The 26,308-nt window shown below is 35.8% G+C and overlaps 1 protein-coding gene across 6 annotated transcripts in view; it reads right to left on the reverse strand.

The window, feature by feature from the left end:
• Nucleotides 1-1,065: 1,065 nt before the first annotated feature.
• The window catches only part of BRAF (B-Raf proto-oncogene, serine/threonine kinase), a 141,826-nt gene continuing 116,583 nt past the window's right edge, over nucleotides 1,066-26,308 (reverse strand). For 2 of the 6 annotated variants that reach the window (XM_058531503.1, XM_058531485.1), the window contains 7 exons: nucleotides 22,706-22,752; nucleotides 21,806-21,924; nucleotides 18,000-18,131; nucleotides 11,258-11,392; nucleotides 8,342-8,392; nucleotides 7,299-7,452; nucleotides 1,066-1,172 (listed from right to left, as the gene is read on the reverse strand). In XM_058531503.1, the coding sequence (XP_058387486.1) occupies nucleotides 1,150-1,172; nucleotides 7,299-7,452; nucleotides 8,342-8,392; nucleotides 11,258-11,392; nucleotides 18,000-18,131; nucleotides 21,806-21,924; nucleotides 22,706-22,752 (661 nt within the window). In that variant the 3' untranslated portion in view covers nucleotides 1,066-1,149. Of the gene's footprint in view, nucleotides 1,173-6,407; nucleotides 6,433-7,298; nucleotides 7,453-8,341; nucleotides 8,393-11,257; nucleotides 11,393-16,020; nucleotides 16,107-17,999; nucleotides 18,132-21,805; nucleotides 21,925-22,705; nucleotides 22,753-26,308 lie in introns of those variants that run through there. The other 4 variants (XM_058531517.1, XM_058531493.1, XM_058531525.1 and 1 more) reach the window with 3 other exon arrangements.

A 26,308-nucleotide genomic window follows, 5' to 3' on the forward strand; every position in this document is an offset into this window, starting at 1 on the left:
GATAATGATCTTTAAAAGTTGTTTATATAACAAAAATACAATTTTCCAGAATATATAATTCTGGTGGGAAGTTATTTTATTCCAATTCAATTAAATCTGAAAATTATTTTTTTAATAAAAATATAATAGAAGAAACTCAAATTAAAACTTGTACCTTACATTTAAATTACATAAATGTCTCACATTCAAAACTGTTATCAATCAGTTTTGTAGGCTTTTAATTAGATACTGCCATGGCATTTTGTGCCCTGGACAAAGTAGCCACCATAAGTATTTGGTGACTGGAAGAGCTTAGGAGGAAGGTATCAACTGTATTTTCCTGAGAACTTGCTACCTTGTGGAGGAAAAAAAGAATTCCCAAACACTTGTCTTCATTGCTGGACCCAATGAGAAAAGAAGGCAGTGTGTGCCAGCACTTTCCAGCCTGCTTGGTTAGGCAGACACCCTCAGTGAGCAAGGAAACAAAAGGCCAAAAACCCAGTAGGTCAGGAAAAAGATGCAGCATTCCCTTTTCCTCCATACCAAAATGTATCTCCTCCTCACCTCTCATCCTCTATTTAAATAAAATAGTTTCATTTTGATAAAAATTTGTCAAGGACTGAACATGCACCACACAGAAAGGGCATGCTGCATTTTTATTCCATCCCTCAGAAATTAACCGGTGGTGGCTAGGGGAAAGAGCTCCACAACAAAATCCCAGAACAGAAAAGAGAACGATGCTTGGTGATTGCAACTGCCCCATCAGATGATCAGCCACATATTGATCTGGTGGTTAGAAGGGCAAAGTTGACTGGCAGACTTTCCATAGCAAATCTCCCAAGCTGTAGCAGCAGTTTCTTTCCATCATGCCTGACCATCAAAAGGTCAGAACTCAGGGTGTCTCCTCTTTCTTCCTGGGAGTGGGCAGACTTGTATGCACGTGGTATTTGTGTTGAAGAAGAAACACTGGCAGCAGAGAATTCTGGTTCCTAAAACATTCTTGCCTCTTTTGTTGGATGGGAAATTCCATTCTGTTCCACACCAGCTTATGCATTGAAAATTTTGTATCTTTAAAAAAAGATCTGAGGAACAGAACTGTGTTTTGATGTTAACAAATTGTACAAACACAAGACTTAAGAAATAAGAGTAGATGCTGCCGTGATGGTGTGGCTACTTGAAGGCTGCAAATTCTCCTGTAGAGGGACGACAAGAGCTAATTTTAAAAAAGTTATCTCAAATAACCTAGAGACACAGAAAAGCCTCACTGAAACCTCACTGAAAAGTGACTAGCTATATATTGCAAATCCAGCCAAAGCATCACTAATTTGAAAGCAAAAATGGCTGAAATCCATGAAAGAAGACAACTTATACAGTATGTAAATTATTATCAATTAAATATCAAGTCTGCAGATAATTTCCCACGTGGGTTTTACACGCTATGGTTCTAAGCAAGCTGAAAACAGTTCCAATGGAAAAAATATCTCAGAAACTGATTGTAAAATAGTAAGGCTGATTTGTAGAATACTAGCCCCCATCCAAATTATCAACTCATTTTCATTACTATAATGCCACTATTAGGAAGGAAGAAGCAAGAATTATCCTCATTTTGCGAAGGATAAAATTGCGAGGTCAAAAGATTTGTCCACATTACATCTTTGACAGAAGGAAAGAAAATCCAGTCCCTCCATTTTCTAGTTCATTTCACCTTTTAAACTACCAAAAAATTACATATAGGCACATGCCAGTGAACATTATTCTCAGCATAAGAAATCCTTTAAACCACAAAGTCCCTTTGAGGTACTACACTCCTTTAGCTTACTGAATTTGGGGGGACTTCATGCCATTATTTTTCACCTACCATTTTGTCCACAGCTTCTACTTGTACCTAGAGGTCGGTTCCTCTTATTATATACACTACAGTTAATTTCTGGGGGTTGGTTAATAACTGACAACTATCGGAATTTAGTCAGCTTTAACATAATTTTTCAGTAACAGCAGCTTCTCATGAGAATCCAAGCAATCAATTAAATGAATACACCATTTAATCTAGGAATAACCTATCCATTTTCTCATTGCTATTAGATTCCAAGTGGTTACTAGAGAACACTGGCATGTCCCAACAAACAGCATATTGCTAATGACTGGCTAAATGAACCCTCAGATTGTCTGCTGATAATATTAGAGACTATTTGAGTGCTTGTTATATGCCAGGTGCCTCACTGAATACTTTATACACATTTGCATCTGATCCTCATAATAACTCTATGAGCAGGTGCTATGACTCCTCTTTATTTTACAGAGGAGCAAGCTGGGGCTTAGAGTGGTTAAGTAACTTGCCCAAGATCTCACAGCGAGAAAATGGCAGAGGTGGAATGCAAAGTCAGGTGCTGATTCCAAAGTCCAGGGTCTTAATAATTAACGAGCCTCTAAACAGTTTCAATAATTAATAATTTGTTTTCCCATTCTGAATACAACTACTAACTGGACTGCAATCTCTACTAACTGGACAACTATCTTTTTCCATCTCAGGATTCCTTTTAACAAGCAATTAACCAAGGTATTGTGAGCCAAAAGATCAAGAAAGGATGAAAGATTATTACCTCATATTGAAAGTTAAAAGGCCTGGGGAGTTAGGCACTGATGAAAAAAAACAGCCAAATTACTAAGACCTTGGAGAGTAAAACATTTAGAGCATAACCATAGGAGGCTATTATGTTAATAGAGACTCTAGAAATATATAAACATTCTCACTACCTTTGCTTATGGTTTGAGTACATTATGGTTTTAAGGCTGCTATTTTTTTGTATTTTAATACATTTCTTTAAAGCAATTTTCAACATTCTTACGAGTAGTCACTGTATCTAGCAGAATCTAAATCTCATTAAAGGAAGCCAATGTGAAAACAGGATTTACTTAGAAATCGCTATAAAAAAGGGCTAGAATTCATCTATTAAGTGACAGAATATCAGAAAATGATAAACTCTAAGCCAAATCTTATATACCATATTAAAAAATCTTCAGATGTTTCCTATTCATTACTACAATTAGACACTCCATTTTGTTGAAGTGTTCTACTCTACAAACTTAAATATTAGCCTTAAAAATAAAAACACACAAAACCACCCCCCAAAGCACAAAAGCTTACCAACAAACTCCAAATCAAATACCAATAAAGCAAACACTAAAGATCATCCTACCAAAGTCTACTGTGTCTAATAGAATGCAGTTCTTTTCATAATCAGACTTCAGGTCCAAGTTAAAAAAAAAAAAAAGACAAAAAGAACTCATAGTTTAGAGATCAATAAAACAAAACTCTCTATATGTCCCTGAAATCATGGAGAAATTTAGAGGAAAAAGGGGGCTAACAGGCAATGAATCTGCTTTTGGAAAAAAAAATCTTTTCTTGCTTATTCCTTCTTGCTTATCTGGAAACCTCTATTACCCTACCTCCTACCCTATTTTATTTGAGATAAGAGCCAACTCCGCTTGTGTGAAATTACTTAAAGTGAAACACTCAGATATTCTGTGACTTTTTGAACATTAATTTAAATTATTAAATGAAAAATCAGAGGCCAAAATGAAACATTTTTTTACCTCCTTTCTGGTTGAGAATAACCTAAGCTCTATTTTCCATTTGACTTTATTTAGGAATAGGGCATAGAACACTCGGGAAGACCCTGGGATTTTAGACACCTCAAATATCACGGTTTGTTCATTTGAAAGCTAAGGAGTTTATCAACTAGTTTTAAGATACTACTAAATGATTACCCTTTATTCCAGAATTGAATGTATTTCAGTGGCTGTCATACATATAACTTGATAAAAATTCCTTAAAGATAAAATATGCTATGAAAAATATAGTATGTTATTTTGTATACAAATCAATCTCTGCTTTAGAGGTAGGGGGGCAGTCATATGAAACCAGAGTAAGTCCCATTCTTTCTTTTTGGTGACCTTTCAGGCAGTTTCAAAAGGATGATGAATATTCTGGCATAGACACACTGGAATTCTTAGGAGATCACAGGAGAGATGAAATATTTAGTAAAATAAAAAGTGCTAGACACATGGACAGAGAAAACTGTATTGTGGTTACCATGGGCAATGGAGGTGGGCACAAGGGGTGAAGACAGACATATATATGGTGATGGACAAACAAAAATGTACAACCCAAAATTTCACAATGTTATAAACTATTAAAACATCAATAAAAAAATTAAAAAAAATAATTACAGTAGAATAAAAGAAAAAAAAAGTGCTAGAGAAATGCTCAATAATTCTCAATCAAATAAGACTGTAACTGACAAAATATTTTAATCATGAGGTACCCATTTCATAATATTAAAAAAAAAAGGCAGATCATTTTCCTTAAATTGAGAGTGACTCACTTGACAGAAAGGCCGTTTAAGCTGGTGTGTTAAAATAGTTACTATTTTAGAGACGATGATTTTAACTACTGGTTTGCTGTTTAAAAGTGGCTAGTACAATATTGTAATACCTGAAAATAAACCTGAAGCATTTTATTAAATGCTGTGATCCCTAAACTACTTAAAATCAATAAGACAAATCTCATTCCTCATCATGGACCAGTAAAACTTTTAAAATGTAAAACAAATTTTATAAAAAGGTTGCCTCCTATAAAAGGAAATAAACTTTAACGAAAATATCTGAGGGTTCAGGTTTTAGGAAAGAAGTAGTCAGTCACAAGAAAATGAATGTCCTTCTGTTTCAATTACCTAGTGAAAGAGATTAACTCTATATATGGTTAGGAAAATAATGTTTCTCTTTATTTGGAGAATATATCTAAAACTCAGTATAAAAGAAATAGATAACAATAACAGAAAGGGAAACTACCACATATCATTCTAATGCTTCCTACTTCTCCAGATCCATGTTATCTAAACATCTCACCTGCTATACATATATATATATTCCCCCGCTCCCCAAAGCCCCAGTAGATAGTTGTATGTCATAGCTGCACATCCTTCTAGTTGCTGCATGTGGGACGCGGCCTCAGCATGGCCGGAGAAGCGGTGCGTCAGTGCGCGCCCGGGATCCGAACCCGGGCCGCCAGTAGCCGAGTGCGAGCACTTAACCGCTAAGCCACGGGGCCGGCCCTCACCTGCTATATTTTGAATGTTCTTCTACTAATATTTCCAGTGGGCCCAATTTGGAAAAAAGAGAATTACTACGCAACCCTATGGAGGTATGTCTGAATGTCTACGGGATAGTATAATGAGTTTCTGAGCAGTTCTAAGAGCTTAGCAATGCCCTCTGACAAAAGAGACTGGTAAAGAAAGAAAGGAAAAAGAGTCAAAAACAGACGGTGAGGAACTGGGCAGTGGCTAGTGTGGGTAGTGTTGAGGGGAAAAAAAGAGAGTGAACAAGGAAAGGACAATAAAAGTGAAGCAAGTATACTGGGGAATTATAGAAAGAGCTCTATCAATAAAAAGATCCTTTGAGTCTTGTGCCTCAAAATGCCCAAACCTTTTGAGCATTCCACAGACCAAGTCAATTTTGTAAAAACTTTGTTAGCTACGTGCTTGCTATTCAATTTGTGAATAAATAAAACCCTAGGTAATAATTACTAATAATCATATCTTTAGTGTCACTAGAGGATTTAGAAATCATGCACTTTGATGTTTTCCAACAGGTGACATTCTTTTATGCCTTTCTCTCATTTTTTAAAACATGAGAAATGTTCTTTTTCACTACTCTTGCCTAAACTGAAAGTTATGAATCAACTTCTAAAAGCCTGAATGGCATTACTTACCTTAAGCTACCCAAATGAGGGGCAAAAGGTATGCCATACCTATTACTGAGTGGTTTCCGTGGATGAAATCTAATCTATTCAAACAAACAAAGTATTTCAAAAACTTATTTGTGTTACTTAAAAACTAAGTTATCAATAGTTTAAAGTCTCCCAATTTTCTTCTTTATTGACTTCAAAGGATGGCATTTTTGCAGATGTTGTCTGTGTGCTGGAATAACCTTGAACTGCCAGCTATATTTAAAAATCATCACAAATCCAAATTCAGTAAATGAAGATGTATTTAAGAGGCTGGCTTTGGTCCCTAGGCTGACTCTGAAGTGGAGATGGCAATTTCTTAGATAAGATGACAGCAATGCTGCTTCTTTCACTTTTGATTCCCAGTAAGATTTTGGTTCACAGTAAGAATATGTTGACTGCCACATTACAGCCATTTTCTATACAGGAAAGCGTAAGCATTAGAAAGTGTCAACAAATATTTCAAACTGTGGAATGCAAAAAAGAGAATAGCATTGATTCATAGTAAGTAGACTCTTGCTGGGCAAAGAATATTAAGAGCACAGAAATATTATGAGACAGATTGATTAGGTGACTGCTAAAATAGGCATTATGAGAGTTAAGCATAATCTAAAGTAACAGTAATTTAAAAAAAATCTATTACCTGGTTGTTTGGCAACCAGAGATATCTAAAAGAAAAACAAACAAACCTAAAAGTTCTCACAGAATTCTGTGAAGCTTTTTTGGGGGAAGAGGAGGCAATGCATTTTCAAGGAAATGTGACATCTATATGTGTAAGATATCCTTAATATATTAAGAAATATTATCTAAAAGGAACTCCAGTTTATAACATTTCCCCACTAAAAATCCAAAGTTAAACCACATTACTCCTGTCAAACACGCCACTGCTCAGCAACATCTTTGGTCACCTGCATCTATAATTTATAAAAAGAAATTTAGTCTACTGCTTTAAGGGAATAAAGGAAATCCCTATTTTCCAAACCGTAATAAATAGTTACATAATAAATATTAAGAATAAAAATAGGCTTACTCAATTCTAGTGACTTCCTAAATTACATCTGCTTGGTTTGCCTTACCCAACACAAGCTAACCTACTGTCAACTTCCCAACTGCAAACACCCGCTCAGGAGTGGCGGTAGTCTTGGCAGTCCCTAATGGACGTGTGACAACTAATAACAAAAGGTGCAGGAGGAAAGTTTAACTGAAGTTTAATAATTAGAATAACCAAGTAAACAAAAAAAACTTGGAACAGGAAGTAAAGCCTCTGGAAGAGGCAATGCAAATTTTTAGCAATGTCTGTCCATTAAAAAAACCCTTGGATGTTGAAAATCCAACACTAAGTATGAATTTTAGAGTGGGAAAAAATTATATCCAGTCTTTAAAAACATACATGTTCTTTCGTTCACCTTTTTAAAATGAGAATATCCTATTCAACTTAACAAATATGTAAGCAAACATATGTTCATTTTCCTTTGTCCCTACTCTCCTATGCTCTCTCACTCACTGAATTTGTTTCAGTGGACAGGAAACGCACCATATCCCCCTGCCTGGATGGGTGTTTTTGGAGAAGCACAAGCATATAGACTAAAATCCTCTGTTTGGAAGCCAGCCCGATTCAAGGAGGGTTCTGATGCACTGCGGTGAATTTTTGGCAATGAGCGGGCCAGCAGCTCAATAGAGGCGAGAATCTAAAAAAAAAGAAAAAAAAGAAAGAAGAATGAAAATCTAGGTGGTGTTAATCTTTAAGAGCCCCATAATACTTGACAAAAAATCACCTTACGTCTTACATTGTTTTTAGTACTATCCTGAATGCCTGGAAAAATACTTAAAAAACTGATATTTTTTCTTAAAAAGAAAAGAAAATTACCAAATAGCTTTTATTTCTGTAAACGAATGGGGAAAGTAACCCATAGTTAGCTTTTGTTTACATTTTAGATCATTTGCCAGCCTTGGAACAGTAAATGAAAAATTTTAAACCAATTACATATCTATTTCTTAGAGACCACAAGTCCCTTTTGGGAAGAAGATGGAGCACAAATAAGTAAAGCACTATAAGATTTCATAAACAGAACCATCAGAGCAACTCATTCTTTAAAGACACTTAGTAATGGGAAATGTCTTACACACACATAATTAAAAGTAGGACCCCAGTGACCCAGACTGCTAGTGGCACAGGAGTGAGAAGTGATAGGTGACAACCCAAGAGTGAAGGAAAAGACAGGAAAATTCTTCAAATAGACACCAACACACAAAACGTAGAAATTCAGCATATTTTAAGGTACAAAGAAACAGGTTATGACCTTTGAAGGCATACAGTATGATAAAGCATGTTCATAATCATGAGACATACATGTAAGGGGCTTGGCACACTGCCTGGCATATAGTAAGTACTCCATAAAACCTTAGCAGCCATTATTATTATTTTTCTGAGCTACCAAAACTTTTTTTTTTAAAGTTAAACTGTAATCTGTATAATGATTAGTATAAGAAGGCAAAGAAGCAATGTTACAAGAATTTAAAAGTTACAAGCATAACACAAATAAAAATTCAAGTAATACAGAAAAGTATAAATCCTACCTTGCAGGGGTAACCACTGTTAAAGAGTCTATACTTTCTTCTGGACCTTTCCTATGCATAAACATGCACATATGAAAACAGAGCCCATCCCCACCCTCATCACCATTTAAAGTGGTATCTTACTATACACATTTTCCTGCATTGTTTTCCCTCACTGATATCCATGCCATCTATACTGAGCTGCCTTGATCTTCATGTCTTCATTTTTTCCAATTACAATAAACATTCTTGTATATATCTGAATACTTGTGGAAGCAGGTTCTATAGCATAGATTTTTAGAAGTGGAATTACCGAAGCAAAGGGTATATGTATTTTAAGTTTATAGATTTTACCAAGCCCTTTCAAAAGGCTGAACCAATTTACATTGCCATCAATATTGCTAAAAAATTTGAAAGGAAGGCTCTTCCTTGCTTTCCAACATTGTTCCCAATGGTGGATATTTCCAATCTGAGAGGCAAAGTCAAAATGTATTTCCTTGTTGTGTTAATTTTCATTTTACTAAAGTCACTGATCTCTTAACATCCTTCCTAAGTTCATTCATCATTCGTATTTATTCTGTGAGTCACCAGTTCATATCCTTTGCTCATTTTCTATTTATTATCTTTTACTTATTGATTTGTAGGAGTCCTTTGTATAATACAAATATTTACTCTTTGATACATGCCACAATTATTTTTCTCTGTGTTTATCTTTCAATATTATTTTTACTATATAGAAGTTTAAAAACTTTTAACATAGCTATACCTGCTATTCTTTACCTTTATAACTTCTAGATTTTGTCTCTTGCTTAGGAAAACCTTTCCTACCTCAAGGTATAAAAATGATTTCATATTTTATAGTTTTGTTTTTTACATAAGAATCTTTAGTCATATGAAATTTATGTTTGTGTATTGTGTGAAAACAGATCCTACAGTGAAAACTGAAAAATAATACTCAAAAGGGGTAGCCTTTGGGGCCAACCCGGTGGCATAGTGGTTAGGTGTGCATGCTCCACTTCAGCAACCCAGGGTTCACGGGTTCAGAGCCCAGGTGCAGAGCGACACACCGCTTGTCAAGCCATGCTGAGGCGGTGTCCCACACAGAAGAGCTACAACTCTACAACTATGATACACAATTATGTACTGGGGCTTTGGGGAGAAAAAAGAAAAAGAGGAAGATTGGCAACAGATGTTAGCGCAGGGCCAATCTTCCTCAAAATAAATAAATAAATAAATAAATAAATATATATTTTTAAAAAAGAGATCCTACAACAAAAATTTAAAAATAATACTTAACAGGGGTAGCCTTTGGGGCCGACCTGGTGGCGCAGCAGTTAGGTGTGCGCGCTCTGCTTCGGTGGCCTGGGGTTCGCGGGTTTGGATCCCGGGCGTGCACCACTTGTCAGGCAATGTTATGGCGGCATCCCATATAAGGGAGAGGAAGATGGGCCTGGATGTTAGCCCAGGGCCGATCTTCCTCAGCTAAAAAAGAGGAGGACTGGCATTGGATGTTAGCTCAGGGCTAATATTCCTCAAAGACAAAAAAAAAAAAAGGGGGGGTAGCCTTCAATAATCTAGAAAATTCATATATGCATTTCATTTTCTGATACCATGCAATGAATGAAATGTTATTTATATTTAGAGGTATGAACATTTTGTTCCTTTTAATGTCATTTAAAAAGTGGGCCTAAAGATATAATTTGCATTATTAATGTACATCAACCATGTTAAATAGGAAACCCTAGCCCTAGGGATGTAAAAAGAGAACATGGTGCAGGGTCCTGCTGATACTGCTCAACAATACTGGTCTTTTACTTGGAGAGTCTTAAAGCAGTGGTTTTCTAGGTTAAAAAAAAACAACACCAACACTCTCCCTTAAAGGAATAGAAACGTAGAATCCCAATATGTAAAACATATCTACCTACCCAACCATTTAGCCTCCTCTCCTGGCTGAGACAGCCCCTAAGAAACCTGTTAAAACCATCAATTCTATCTTTAATTCTTTAGATGGGAATAAAAGATTCATTCATTCCTGTAACAGTGACTTCTAAGTAACCCAGGTAGGACTGGGTATTCAAAGGCATATAGGTTCACAAAGGACCAACCCAGTAATTATGGTAGCTGAGTAGCTATGGGAGTCAGCATTTGCCACTTGAAAACTGTATTGATTTATTGAGACATTTATACAGTGCTTTCAGGAAATTTCCTAAGCATCATAAAACACCGAATTTATATTGCAATATCTATTATTTTATCTACATATCTACTGATACGATATCTACATGATATGATATATACTACAATATCAAAACTATTTTCATAATAACACTGACATTATTTGCCTTTTTTACTGTCATTATTTTACAAGTGTAAGTGGAGTTTTCAGAGGCTATATAAGATATTGCAACATAATGAAGGCAAAAGAAGAGAATCCAGCTGTCTTCTTTTTGCAGACATTTACAAGAAATGTAAAACAATGCCACTCTTCTAATTTTTTTGTTTGGGAAAATATAACTATTTTTCACAAAAACATTATTTAACATGTAATGGTTTTATATGTCTAAATAAATTTACAAATAAATATTTTAAAAAGTTTTAATTTCTAAAATGGTAATTATTACTTACAGAATCAAAAGCTCGGGGGGGGGGGTCTTCAATAATTTTTAAGTGTGTACAAGGGTTCTGAGACCAAAAAGTTTGAGAATCGTTAGATTAAAAAAAAGTCTTTCTGAATATTTTGTACTGGGATTATTAAGTTTCTAAGTGTGCCACTCTCAACCTTTATAAAATCATCTTTATGTGTCTACTTATCTGGAGTCTGCACATAATCACATGGAACCCAAATCCATGAAATACAACTGTCTGCCCTAAAAGTGCTTAAAAATCTGCATCTGAATATTAGTCTGTCCTTTTAGGTAACATAAAGCTTTTTCTTACTTGGGGAAAGAGTGGTCTCTCATCTCTTTTCTTTTTTAGGCACTCTGCCATTAATCTCTTCATGGCTTTTGGACAGTTACTCCGTACCTTACTGAGATCTGGAGATAGATATCCTCTTCCCACCATAAAAATTATCTGGGGAGAAAAAAAAGGCAAATCATACAACCTTGTAGATAAGCTGAAAAATACATAAACATGAAAATTCAACAAGCTGTGCATGTGTACTTTTCTGTATGTACATTACACTTCAATAAAAAGTTAAAAAACACAATGCTAGTATTCTGATTCCTATACATCATAGACTGGGAACCAACGCTTAACGGGCTGCAAGCAGAAATCTTCATGACCCCTGGACTATCGTAAAGTCCAATTGCTCCCCATGCTTCCAGTCTCTCTGTATCCAGTCTGTTTTCCTAGTGATAGGGTAATCGTTCTAAAACACAGATTGGATTGTTCTTCTTTTCTATTTAAACAATAGTTTACTGAGCACTTGATGGGCGTCGTGCTAAGTCCTTTACATATATGTAGTATGAATCAAAACAGCCTTTTTGGGGGCCGGCCCAGTGGCGCAAGCGGTTAAGTGCACGCGCTCTGACGCACCGCTTGTCAAGCCATGCTGTGGTGGCATCCCACACAAAGTGGAGGAAGATGGGCACAGATGTTAGCCCAGGGCCAGTCTTCCTCAGCAGGGAAAAAAAAAAAAAAGAGGAGGGGGGCCGGCCCGGCGGCGCAAGCGGTTAAGTGCCCGCGCTCCGCTGTGGCGGCCCGGGGTTCGCTGGTTCGGATCCCGGGCGCTCACCGACGCACTGCTTGGTAAGCCATGCTGTGGCGGCGTCCCATATAAAGTGGAGGAGGATGGGCACCGATGTTAGCCCAGGGCCGTCTTCCTCAGCAAAAAAAAAAGAGGAGGATTGGCGGATGTTAGCTCAGGGCTGATCTCCTCACAAAAAAAAAAAAAAAAAAAAAAAGAGGAGGATTGGCAGATGTTAGCACAGGGTTGATCTTCCTCACCAAAAAAAAAAAAAAAGTTAGCCTTTTTAGCAGTTATTTTGGCATCTGCATTTTAAGCTCTTTCGTTGAGGAAATTCTAATGGGGCATTTGGTTATATAAGTCTGAGAATCACAGCCTCCTCAAGAAGAAAGAAGGTGAAGCCATTGGGAACTAAAATCTGTTTAATAAACTAAAAACGCTTGTCTTCCTTGAGTGCAGAGATTCATAATTTTTCTAATTTCTTAATTTTCTAATTTTTGACTCTTTTGAGAGTGGGCCGAGACAGATGTTAGGACTCTTGGGACTCAGGGAGGAGAGAGGGGTTTTGATCTTAGAAGGAACAGGTCCAATAGGGAGAGACTAGAGGCTCAAGTGGAGACAGCCAGTAAGAGATCCCCTGCTACAGGGCAGAGCTGATGAATTTTAAAAACAGTCAAGTTTGGTATCTTACTTTAAGTTATTTCCTATTTGGTGCTGTAATAGCCTTTGTTTAACTGACTTGCTCAAGCACCACTAAAGTAGACGTGTAAAGCTTATCCTCTTTTCCCATCTCCCCTGTCATAACTGCCTTTCTCCCACTTTACAAAAAGCATATCTTTTACTCACATGGAATTTAACTATAGTACACACTGCTCTAGGGTGTAAAACCGCTGGGGAACCAAAAGGACACTTCCAAATATTGGTATCTAACTTGGTTCTAATGAATGGGTAACAAATCCCTTTGCAAGACAGTTGGTTTCCAATTCTCTACTTTCAGTAAAATTAATTGAATTGTTGGCTGATTATTAAAATAACTTTTAATGAAAAGTTATTACGTAATTTTTGGGACGCTATAGAAATGACGTACCAAATAACGTATTCAAATAATTGAGTGATACAGTGTACAGTAAAGAATTAATCTCACTCAAAGAGAGAGGTGGCCTTTGCCTTTGTCTCCTGGGAGGTAATCTAAACTCTTACAATGTCCTGCCTGATAACAGTGTCTTTGTCTACCCAGGAGCCTTGGGCCATGCCAGATAGTCTATGCTATCAACGTGATTTACAGAGGGGGTTTTGAGTCATGTGGTATCAGTCGGACGTCTGGAGGAGCTGAAAACTAAGTTCAGCCACAGAGGTGGTCAACCATATCTACATGACTGAGCTGCAATAACTCAGGACTCTGCGGTTCACGTGAATTTCCCTGGCTGGCAATACTTTGTGCATATTGTCACACACTGCTGCCAGGAGAATTTAGTGCTGTCCACAATTCCATTGGGAGAGGACAACTGGAACCTCCGCATGTGGAACTCTCTTGGAATCTGCTCTATGTGCCTCTTCCCTTGGCTTATTTTAATTTGAATCCTTTTGTTGTGATAACAGTAATTGTGAGTACTAAAAACTTTCAGTGAGTTTGGTGAGACTTAATGAATTACTGAACCTGAGGGTGGTCTTGGGGTCCACTGAACTCTGCATACAGTTATAACAAAACTCCTGACTTTCCCATTTTCTTATTTATTTGAACAATATTTCTCAGCACTTACTTCTTGAAAAATAAAACAAAGAAAAGGACTGATGCTAAGTCCTAGCTCATTCTAGCAAAAGTCATATTTATCCACAAATATATGAATGAATTGAAAAGAAAAGCCCCATGTTGTTCATTAAGATACACATTTCCAATAAAATTTTACCTTCTATGTTTCTATATATCAAAACTCATTTTTCATCAGTTATATATTAATAATTAACAGCATAATTCAAATTTTAAAAATTAACATTTAGAGCTTAAAGTCACAGGAAAAATTGTTTTTAATTCTAAATTTAAATACTTATTTTTTTGTTGCCGAGATGTAACTTGAATGATCAACAAAAGGCTTTAAAGCATAAAAATATTTACATTAGGAAAAAATTCTGTGGGAGAAGTAGAATATAAATAGTTCAAAGAGAAAAAAAGAGCCATGTAAAACTTTCAAAAATTAATGAAGAGCTTTTGTATTTTTCAAACAAGTCATGGTAGGTATCAAATCAGTACGACTTTTAGATTTTATTGGGTACATTTAAAAGAAGGATATAATGGCTTTATTTTGAAATGTTAATATAATACACTGGAAATTCCATTCTTTGCAATTATTCAAACTTAAAGGAAAAATCTTTCCTGGATGTAATTCATGGATAGAAGATTCAAGTGGTACATATACTACAAAATCAGCAGCTTGGTTTGAAATTCTGGGACTGGTGATTTTCATTCTCAATCACACTCAGCACTCCTGGCGTTTCCACCCCTTCATTCGCTCCTATGTATTATTGGAGCAAACGTCTGCCCATCTTCAACATCACCCCCTGTACTGCCTCAACAGAACTGTAAACTCCACTGAGAGCACAGCCTGTGTTTTATTCATCTTTGTATCCCTCTATATCCCACAGTGCTTTGCATATAGTAGGTATCGAAAACTTTTTGATTTAAATAAAATAATTTGCGTGTTGATAAGACACTGGTACTTATCATTTCCTGTCTCTTGACATCTTGTGCTTAGAACCCAGCCACCATGCTGTGAGAAAGTTCAAGCCTCCTGTGAAGAAGTCCTCACAGGAAGGCCCATGTGGAGAAGAATTAAGGCCCCTGATCCTTGGCCCTGACTGAGCTTCTAGCTGACAGCCAGCACCACCTTGTCAAGTATGTGAATGAGCCATTTCAGAAGCAGATCCTTTAACACCCACTGAATCTACCCCATCCAATACCATGTGAAATAGAGATAAACCTTTCTCACAAAGAGCAGCCCAAATTGCAGACTCATAATTTGGTTCAGCCACTATGTTTTGGGTGGTTTGTTATACATAGCAATAATAACTGGAATACACTTGAGATAGCAGATAAACATTATCTATTATTTCCTTCTAAGATGACATAGCACTTCTGCTCCAAGAAAAGAAAAACATGAGGGTAGAGAGTCAATATACCCAGCTTAGATGAGCACATTATTAATCCCAATTTAGTAGAGAAGCTGCACTGAAAGAGGGAAGAATAGGGTGATTAGAGAGCAAAATGGAATGATAAAGAGGGGGAAAAAATGACAAAGCAACTTCTCAGACTTTCAGCACTAGGGTAAGTAAAGTAAAAAGGCATGCTACTCTGCAAAGTAACAAAGGGATGGTCGTCCCTCAAAGAGCTAAAAGACTTGTTTTAGGAAAGATTCTGATCTTTATAATTAGAAGAAATTCTTTAGTCCAATCTCTTATTTTTATAATTGAAAAATAAGATACCTAGCGGGGTAAAGTGACCAGGTCATGGCAGGGCGTGAGTCTAAGGTCGGCCATTCCATCACACTGCTTTACCAGAGTACTGCTTTGAATCTACAGGCAAAACCTGCCACCTCAGACTATGGGGGTAAGAGTGTAGGGGAATGATTTCTGTATTACATAGTAAAGAAGCAGCTGTCCCACCTCCCATGAAAAAGAAGAATATTTCTAGATTTTCAAACAGAAGTCCAATCTGAGAGCCATGGAGATGAAAGTAGGAGAGAGAAAGAAAAATCAAATCAAGGGGATGGATGGAGCAATACCTGGGGTTACTTCATTGAGGATAACTAGTTATCGATTCCAAAGAGGGAGTTTCATGGAAAACGCCATTTGAGGAAGCAGACTAGAAGGTAATGAAGTAGAATGAAGGTAATGGGAAGAATATATCATTGTTTTATCTCCTTTTTTCTTCATCAAATACTTAAGTTGGTTTCAGACTGGCAAATTCCAGAAGGCTCCAACTATACTACCAGAAAGAATTAACTAGTAAAGGCCTTACCCTTCTGTTGGTCACTCACTTACTTCTCTCATGGAGAGTAAGCCCTTGCCACATCATTTATTATACTCCCATGGAGGACAAAGCACCTAAAATGCCAAGAAGTGGATGAGTGTAGAACTCTGGGATGCTCTTATCCATATTTTGGAGATAATAATACTTGTTTCCATAATATAATTTTATTATTTTATTCAAATAAACTTATTCACTGATAAATGGATTTCATCCAGATCTTAGGTTCATAAATTATTACTTGTAGTCTCTATGATAAATCAACTAAAACTAAACTAAAATTCTCTCATAATTTCTCTAGAAAAATAACAACGCATACGAAAAGTGAACATGGCACAGGGTATTATGCTGTATGGTCGAGTTAATAAGACTGTAAAAGGCAGAGCACACGAAGCTTGCAAATTAGAGACAATCTTGCTACTAAAACTGCCATCATCCAATCAATCATCTCGGTGATCTAGATAGAATCTGTCACAAGTATAGTAAGTATAATGTTTCAATTACATTCTTTAGTTAGCATTTTGGTCCATCCTGAATCTAAGTTTCACGCAGGCTTAAAATATCAGATCATCAGAAGCCAGGTCACAGATTTTTTTTAACACTCAAAGCTAAGATTCAACATTCTAAAGCTGTGAAGTAGTTTTTAAAGGACCAAACAGCAACTAAAAAATTAGTTTTGTGTTGACTTGAGTAGAAACATAGTCATTTTCTACAATTCTCGAAATACAGAATCAAGACCACTGTTGTGTAGGGGCCATATGGTGATAAGTATATAAAAAGTATATGAAAACTTAGATTATGTCTCTGATATCACATGATAGCTGAAGTTCTTAGTGAGAAAGCTACTCAGAGCTATCATCAAAAAGATTGAGAGTTGAGCTGTTGACCAAAACACTCATATTACTTAAATGAAGTAACATATTTATACACAAAAACTACCATTTCATTAGATTGGGCAGTTATCATGAAACACATAAAACGTTCACATTCTTTTTTTTATTCTTTAGATTGGTGATTCTCAACTTTGGTGTGTATCAGAATCACCTGGGAAACTTACAAAAAACGCAAGTACTTGGACCCCACCCCATTGAATCAGAATCTGCTCCAGCACTTCCATTTTTTAACAAACTACCCAGGTGATTCTGATGCAAACCACAGAATAAAGAGTAAATATTACTTAATCACAGTTTATATTGTCAACTATTGTTCTCTAATATATTAACAGAGGAACTGCTGCAATCTCTCTCTCTCTACACATGCGCGAGCACACACATGCACTCACATTCTTTTTTAATGCTGAGGTAGACAAGGTAATTTCAGTAAAGACAATTCATTTTCCTTGGCCAGTGTTAAAAGCCTAGGTGAACTGAATGTGTCTGGGATAGAAAAGGAAAAGAGCTGCATGAGGCTACATTGTTTTTGGAAGGTAAGGGACAGAGAACAGGAATTTAGGAAGAGAGAAGTAAAAAATTCCTTCCTACTAGAATTCTCATTATAGAAAAATGAAAGCATGATGTAACAGTCCTTCTATCTACCTAGTCTTAAAAATTTTTTAAATATGGAGAAACTTTAATAATTTTAAAAGAATTTGATATAAAGAAGTTCACAGCTGAGTACCTGTTCAGAAAGCACAATCTGTGGTATAAAGCCCAGATGCTATGGCTGCAGAGCTTAATCTTCTAACTGTGCTATGGTCAAGAGACATGAGGTATGTCCATTGCGGTACCTCTAGTTTCTAGTCATAAGATCAGGAATTTCACTCCTTTACAACACCTAAGAAGGCTATTTCAAGGAAAGGCCTTACATGCTGCTATTACTGCCAAAAGCATACAAAAGGTTTCTAAAACTGGTAACAAAGATCAAGAGATCTATTCTTCATGCTTACCTAGGACTCAACACTTCTTATCTATAATGAATTGGAACCTTTATACAAATAGTAAAATAAACCCCAAGAGATGGTAAATGTTTACCTGGTCCCTGTTGTTGATGTTTGAATAAGGTAACTGTCCAGTCATCAATTCATACAGAACAATCCCAAATGCATATACATCTGATTGAAAGCTATACGGGTTTTTATCTTGCATTCTGATTACTTCTGGTGCCTGTTAGAACATAAAAAGAAAAATATTCTTGTTTATTCTTCACTTCAACTGAATAAAGACTGAAAACCAAACAATTATAATTCCCAGAGCAATGCTTTTATCATTAAATAACCCAATATGTAATCAATTCTCTTATTAATGGTCAAAGAAATAAAACTGATTAAGAAAGATAAAGAAAAAAAGATGCTCCATAAACTGAAAGAGGAAGTTATTAGCTGAGATTCCACATGCATTACTAAGATTTTATAATTTGATCAGCCATCGTCTTTCTGCACAAGATACTGTCATTGTCATTTAATTCTTCCCATGACTTACCCTATCAAGAATCAGTTCCCACTTTCCATTTCTGATTCAGCAAAGAAATACTAGACCTGGGGTTATAAGATGTCTAGGAGTAACAAAACCACTATGTAATTGAGTTAGAACTCAAGTTTTCCCATTGATACAAATGATTCTCCTCATCTCAGGGCACCTTAGACAATAATGGTAAAATTTCAAGACTGATAAACGCAAATCCCTTTCCTACCTCCAAAAGCAGTATAAACATGCCATTAACAAAAGCAATAGTCAGCAGGTAGACTTAGAAGATGGTATAAAGACTCTTTCGGCTGCTGCTTCTTGGACAAAGATATAGACCAAATCATATTTGCTAAATTTTTACACATTTCAATCACTGTATTCTACAACTAGATTTCTTATTGGCTGTTTACATGAAATGCAATAAATGGTTGGTTAAATATTAGCTTAAAAGAGTTCTTTCACCTTGCATGTTCTCTATTGTTTCATTTGGAAGGAATTAGAGAAATTGCAGGGTATTAATAAAAACTTTGAGAAAATATTAATTTTATACCAAAACCAGAACTAACTGCAAAAATGGCTCAAAGACCTGGAACAAGATTTCTGGTTATTGGTCAGGGTAAGGCAGGTCAGACTCTCTCACCTGGCAGGCAATAATGGCACTCAGCCTCAACTGCAAATCAGAATCACCTGTGCAGCTTTTGGCCTCTTACTGTCCAGACTACATTCCAGACCAATTATATAACATCAGAATCTGGGGATGGGATCCAAGCATTGCTAGTTTTATAGTTCCCCAGATGGTTTTAATGTCCAACCAAGGTTGAGAACCACTGATGGAAGATGAGTGGGAGAACCTGATGAGAGTGAAAGGATGGGAGATGAAGGAAAAGAGTGTATCTACTTGCTTTTGTCATACATTTTATTGATAACTGCTTTCAGTAAGACAGTACAAAATAAACCACATACAACTGTGATGTAATGAACAAGCCAGAATATTGAGAGACTGGTTATGATACAGACATAATTTTCAAAGCTGGAACACAATTTTTGTGAGGGACAGAGTAATAAACCAGTTGAAGAACTGTCTTTTTAAAATTTAGTTTTACCTGACTGTTGTTAGTAGATGGCTTGATAAAAATCTGTATGTCATCTACTCATAAGAAATGCATGACTGATCCTCAATTAACTTGGTGATTCAATTTGTAAAAATGTTCACAAAGGTTTCTTTCTCCTCTAAGATATAAATAAAACTAGGTTGAGAAGACTATTGTAAATAATTCAGAGAATTATGTATAACCTTAGTTCCGACCAAACTCTTCTCTCCTAGTCTCTGGATGTTCCATGTTTGTTTCTGAAGGCAATATCAACACAAAAGGATTTATTCAACAATTAAGTATACTATTGCTAATCTCTTGCCTTAAAACTCGGCTTGGTGGAATAAAGGATGAACCCATCTACTTGGGTATCAACAAAAATGAAATTAGATAAAAATATAAAACTTCATAATAATCTACTAACTGTATAAACTAAAATTTTTGAAAAAGGACAAACCTGGAGACTTGACTGAGCCTAACTGTCCGACACTATTTAAAATAAACACACCTTTAAAACATGTATCAACTGTTTCTTTATAATTTTAGGTTTTGTAACTTCAGTACTTAAAATCTGCTTTCCCCCTCTCAGGATACACTGCAATCTTTGTTACAAGGTACGTGCCTTAGAGGTGTTTGAGATCCAGATTATAATTATCAACTAGCCTTTTGTTTATAATTATTTATTAAAACAGTTAAACATATATTAAAGAAAAAAATCTAGCTAACTCTAATTACTGAATCTTAGAAATAGAAAAGGTGTTAGAAATCCATTAATCCAGCCCAACATTAAAGATGGAGAGACTTGGAAGAGATTAAGAGGCAAACATAGCACTGGAGTACAGACCTCCTAACTCTAAGTCCAATGCCCTCCTTCCACCTTGCCATTTACCCTAATTCCAGTTATTATTACAAGAAATCATAGCTGAATCTAACCGTAGGCTTATCTTGGCCAATTCAGAATTATACCTTGGAATTCCCTTCTTAGGGACTGCTACAGAGAGTTCAGGGAAGTTAGGCCAAGGTGGCTTTGAAAGCCCTTGCAGCTTTTCTCCTTTCTGCAGGGTGTTCCAAAGTCCTAGTGCACAGTCAGTTATTTACAGCTTACAACTGCACTAATAGTTTTGGGACATTCTGTATTCAACTTCTAAACAGCAGTTCTTAAATTTTTTGGTCTCAGGACTCTTTCAGTCTCAGAAATTACTGAGGTCCCCAAGGAGCTTTTGTTTATGTGGATTGTATCTGTGGATATTTATCATATTAAAACTTAACTGAGAAACTGTTAAAATAGTTATTAATTCACTTAAATAAGAAAACAATCATTAAATGTTAACACAGATCATCCATTTTTAATATAAAGTAACTATACTTTCAAAACCAAAAAATGTTTAGTGAGAATAGTGATGCAATTCTTTTTGACTATCTGGTTTAACAGCAGCCAGCTTGAGTCACGTATTTGCTTCTGCATTCAATCTGTTATGATGTGTTGTTCAGGTTGAAGAAGATGAAGAAAATGCTAGTCTCACACAGGGATGACCTTGGGGACCTCTGAAAGGGTCTTAGGGACCCTTTTGAGAACTGCTGGCTTAGAGAACGATTCCTATGACTGCCTTTTTCACAGTTTGCTCAAAGTCACTGCACAGAAGTTTTAGTCTCCCTCTTCCATCTCTTCTTCCATCCAACTTCTCTTTCTTCTTTTCCACAAAGCAGAAATAGGAATAAAGAAAGAGAAAGAGCGAACTATGCAGGGCAGCACAAGGCTGACAGTGTTAAAAATCTACCTCTCTTTTTTATCTTTTCTTTCCCAGCTGCCCCATAATTATATGGTTTTCTAGTCTAAAGGAAGTAACTTTCCAATTTAGGCTTAAATAAGATTGTGAAATAGCCTTCCTTTCTCTTAAAAGGAGCAGTTCTCTTAGTAAAATCTTAATAATGGCTGCAGATCACACCTGCTTAAATTGTATACTTGTTTTTTTTTGAAACAGGGTACACAACATTTTGAACACAAAATTTTTTAAAGACACATCTTGAATAAAATTTAAACAGTGTTTAAAAAATACAAAATTTCTGTATGAAATATACTGAAACTGGTTTCCTAATATTCTTTTTAAAGATAAAGAAAAAAGTCAAAACCTCTTCACATAAAAAATAAGCCCAACATTGATTTTTGTCAATACTGGGGACTATGAAAATACTATAGTTGAAGCCTTCAGTGACTTTCTAGTAACTCAGCAGCATCTCAGGGTCCAAAAATTCAATTAATGGAGAAACAGCCTTAATTCTTACCATCCACAAAATGGATCCAGACAGCTGTTCAAACTGATGGGACCCACTCCATCGAGATTTCACTGTGGCTAGACCAAAATCACCTATTTTTACTGTGAGGTCTTCATGAAGAAAAATATCTGAGGTGTAGTAAGTAAAGGAAAACAATAGATCTCATTTTCCTATCAGAGCAAACATTATGAAAATTTTAGATAAGAGATCTAATTTCTGTAATTCTATAATATTATATTCTTTAAAAAAGTATAGTACTTCATATTTCCTCTTAAAGTTAATAAATATGTTTTAAAAAATAACTAGTTCTATTTGGCCTCTATGACCCACTTACAAGATTTTGGGGGCTTGAAATGTGGTAGGATGAGGTGAGATGCTTTACTAAGTTAATTTTATTTAGATTTTAGTAACTCAGGCCCAAATATTCTTTTGGCAGTGCTGGGAAAGCCCTAAAGGCTCTTCACTGGAATGAAGATGGTTGGCTGATAGGATCTTAATCTGGATTTATGGAAGAAGAAAAATTATGTTTTTCTCACCTCATTGTTATATAACTTAGAGCCTTCAGTTACATCTCAAATACTGCTGAGCAAGGTCAGAGCACTGAAACAAACTAGTAGATAGCTACAAAACTATCCATTTTATGGTGCTGACAGAACGTGAGCAAGCAATCAAAAAGAGTCCTACTATCATGAAGACTTGATAGATTTTTTTGTAATGCTCAATCGGTCAGAAACCAAAAGCAGGTTGTAGTACCTTGCTCTATTATACTCTCATGCAAACCCATTTATTAATTCTTGTTACAGTATATTGAACTTAGCATGAAACTGTTTTTACATAATGTGAAGACAAAATGCAGAAGAAAAAGTCAGGATGTTTTCAAACTTCGCAGACAAATTTCAGGAAGGATACTATTACTCTTGAGGTCTCTGTGGATGATTGACTTGGCGTGTAAGTAACTGAAAAACAAAACATGATTTTAACCTGAGTAGGACTAAAGACTCTGCCCTCAAAATCTATAGAACATATTTAGGAGTGTAAATAAAGACTTATTTAGAATCATGATACATTTGTAAACTGTACATTGTGATAACCCCTTTACATAAGAAATAATAAAATAGACTGTAAATCAATTTGGAATTATAGGAACATGTTACTATTATGATATAGCCAAAATCTTATTTTCTATTAAAAGACTTTGCTTTATCTTTTACTATTTACCAATACAAACCTTTCACTCCAGTCAAGCCTATTTATTCACGTCCTTTAAATGTACCTTGATATTTAATTCTACCACTGTAATCAATGCTCCCTCCACACCTATCCCCCAAATTAGTTTTCATTCTATTCTCCACCTATTCACACTTATCCTTTAAGATTGAACATACATTCTAACTCGTGAGCAAAGCTTTCCCATGACTAACTCAACTGAAAGTGATCTTTCACCGTTCAGTTATGCAGTAATTATTATACAGCTTGATTCATGTATTTTTTTTTTCATATATTTTCTCATGGGCCTATGTTCACTTTCTATTTAGAATGTAAACTCCACTAGAATATGAAAGTTTGATTGATAAATTAAAGCTATTTTTAAAGGTAGTAGTATATATACTTAAAATACCTGCCTAAAACTAGTGAGGAGCAAACTTCCTCTATAATGGCCACAGTGAATCTATTTTAAAGTCAATGATAAGTTCAAATCATCTACATTACCGCTAGAAACTGTGTTAGTTGAGTTCATTGACGGAAAGGGCTGTGTCTAGTTTATTTCTGTTTAGTCCCAGTGCCTAGTAAAGTGCCTGACATGTGGTAAGTATTCAATACATGTCTCCTGAATCAACTACAATGAGATACATATAATGTCCTAGTCAAAGCTACTTTTCTTCACTTAATACTGGAGAGAAGAGATATATGAGACTTCTGAAATCTGACAATGACCATTAGGAAATAAATGTTGCCCTAAAATGACACTTCAAAATCCAAATGGTATAATCAAAATTGTGTAATGAACAGTTAAAAATGGAAGATTTGCAAATAATTTAGATTATTTGCTTTTTCATCTTCATTTAAACTTCCTCATCTTCTCAGAGATCAAGATTTGGAAACTTTTTTTCTCAGACAAAATTTTGATTTCAAATTATTGTTTATACAAAGTAACCCTTTCTCCAATTACACTCTTACATCACACTGTTTATCTCCTTCACAGCATTTACCACAATCTAAAATTATCTTGTTGTCGTGATTTTTTAGGCCCAGTGTTGTTCTACTACATCGCACTGTCACTTTTCCATTGAAAGGAACCATGTCGTCAGTCATAAGGCCTTATTTGCTTAAAAAGTTCTGCAGTGACATAGAAAGGTAAAAGCAGATGGACAAAAACGACTCTCAATCAAAAGTTTTTTCAAGATGGGGAGACGCTGTCTCCATTAGAAAGAAAGGGGGCTATACGGTGATGGTATGGTATTGTTGGTGGAGCTCAGTGCTTCAGTCAGAGATCTGCTATGTAGTGCACAGAAAAGGTGTTGGTCTTTGAAAAGAGGTTCTGTCTCCTTTGAAATTAAAACCAACAAAATGGTGGTACATATGAAAATATGGAAGCATAGTGAACTAAAAAGAAGAGAAGATAAAGGTGTTTGTGATGGATGGTATCAATCTTTTCAACAAATTTGATACAAAGAAATACAGCAAAAATAAAGTAGACAGAAATGTAACTAAAGGGTTGAGGGGAGAAAATTTCTGACCAGGAAAGTATTAGATAGTTAACAAGAGCTAAGCTAGTGATAGAACGCTAGTAGAAGTTGGATAGCATAAATCTTTTATTGGCCAAAGCTGCATAGAGCTGCAACTCGAAATAACACCACTTTATCCTTGTGTAAACCTTTACTGTTTACAAACTTCTTTCCTAACTTTTATCTCATTTAATAATTCTCTTTCTGTAACATCTCTATAAAAAAGCAGCAAAAGAGCAGAAATCCAGGTCTACACAATAGAAGGTTGGAAAGAAAAGGGACTCAAAGTCCCCAGATGGAAAAATGGGATGAGTATCATACCCCAACCCCTACATAATATAATGTTCCAGAGTAATTACTACCCTAAATAATTCTATACAGGCTGACACTAAAACATAACTTCCTAAGAACCAACCAGGTATAAATGGAAGATGCCAAACAACACATAACTGGGTTGAATGTAGGGAAGGCAACAAGAATAGATTAATTTTACTTTGCTACAGATGATACAGAAGTCTATCCATTATTCAGAACAATTAAATTGGACCTCCTTCTAACCTCTCTAAGATGTTAAGGACAACTTACAGGTTTATAAAAGTAGCAGGAAAGAAAAAATATGCTATAAACTAAATGAATATCACATTGTCTTGATCAGTTTCTCTTGGGAGTCTCCTTCCTTGAAGAAAAAAATGTCTACCTACAAGAATCATTTCATCTTAAAGCTCAGAAATCATCTAGTAAAATTTGTTCTTTACCTTTCAAGCTCTTATTCAAGAATCAGCTTTTCAATACTCTTTTTAGAGCATACTATGATGTCCCCAAAGTAAATACAATACTCTAGATCTGATCTGATCAACACAAACTAGAGTGAAATTCTTATTTTCATCTTCCCCTTGAACGTTGAGACCTGAAACTGTAAAACTCCTAGAAGAAAACATAAGTGGTAAGCTCCTTGACATCAGTCTTGGTGATGATTTTTTTGGATTTGAAACCAAAAGCAAAGGCAACAAAAGCAAAAATAAACAATTGGGACTACATCAAACTAAAAAGCTTCTGTACAGCAAAGGAAACCACCAACAAAATGAAAAGGCAACTTACCAAATGGGAGAAAATATTTGCAAATCGTATATCTAATAAAGGGATACCAAGGGGCCGGCCTGGTGGCGTAGTGGTTAAGTTCACACACTCTGCTTCAGCGGCCCAGGGTTGGCGAGTTTGGATCCTGGGTGCAGCCCTACACACCACTCATCAAGCCATGCTGTGGTGGCGTCCCCCATACAAAATAGAGGAAGACTGGCACAAATGTTAGCTCAGGGACAATCTTCCTCACCAAAAAAATAAAAAAATAAAAAATAAAAGGATATCCAAAAACATATAAAGAACTCAGACAACTCTCATCAGCAAAACACCCAAACAATCCAATAAAAAAACAGACATTTTTTTCCAAAGACCACACACAGATGGCCAATAGGTACATGAAAAGGTGTTCAACATCACTCATCATCAGAGAACTGCAAATCAAAACCACAATGAGATATCACTTCACACTTGTTAGAACGGCTATTATAAAAAATACAAGAAATAACAAGTGTTGGTAAGGATGTAGAGAAAAGAGAACCCTTGAACACTGTTGGTGGGAACATAAATTGGTGCAGCCACTATGGAAAACAGTATGGAGGTTCCTCAAAAAATTAAAAATAGAATCACCATATGATCCAGCAGTCCCACTTCTGGGTATATATCCAAAAGAATTTAAATGAGGATCTCAAAGAGATATCTGCACCTG

This window comes from Diceros bicornis, chromosome 3 (genome assembly GCF_020826845.1).
Source record: "Diceros bicornis minor isolate mBicDic1 chromosome 3, mDicBic1.mat.cur, whole genome shotgun sequence".
NCBI lineage: Eukaryota > Metazoa > Chordata > Mammalia > Perissodactyla > Rhinocerotidae > Diceros > Diceros bicornis.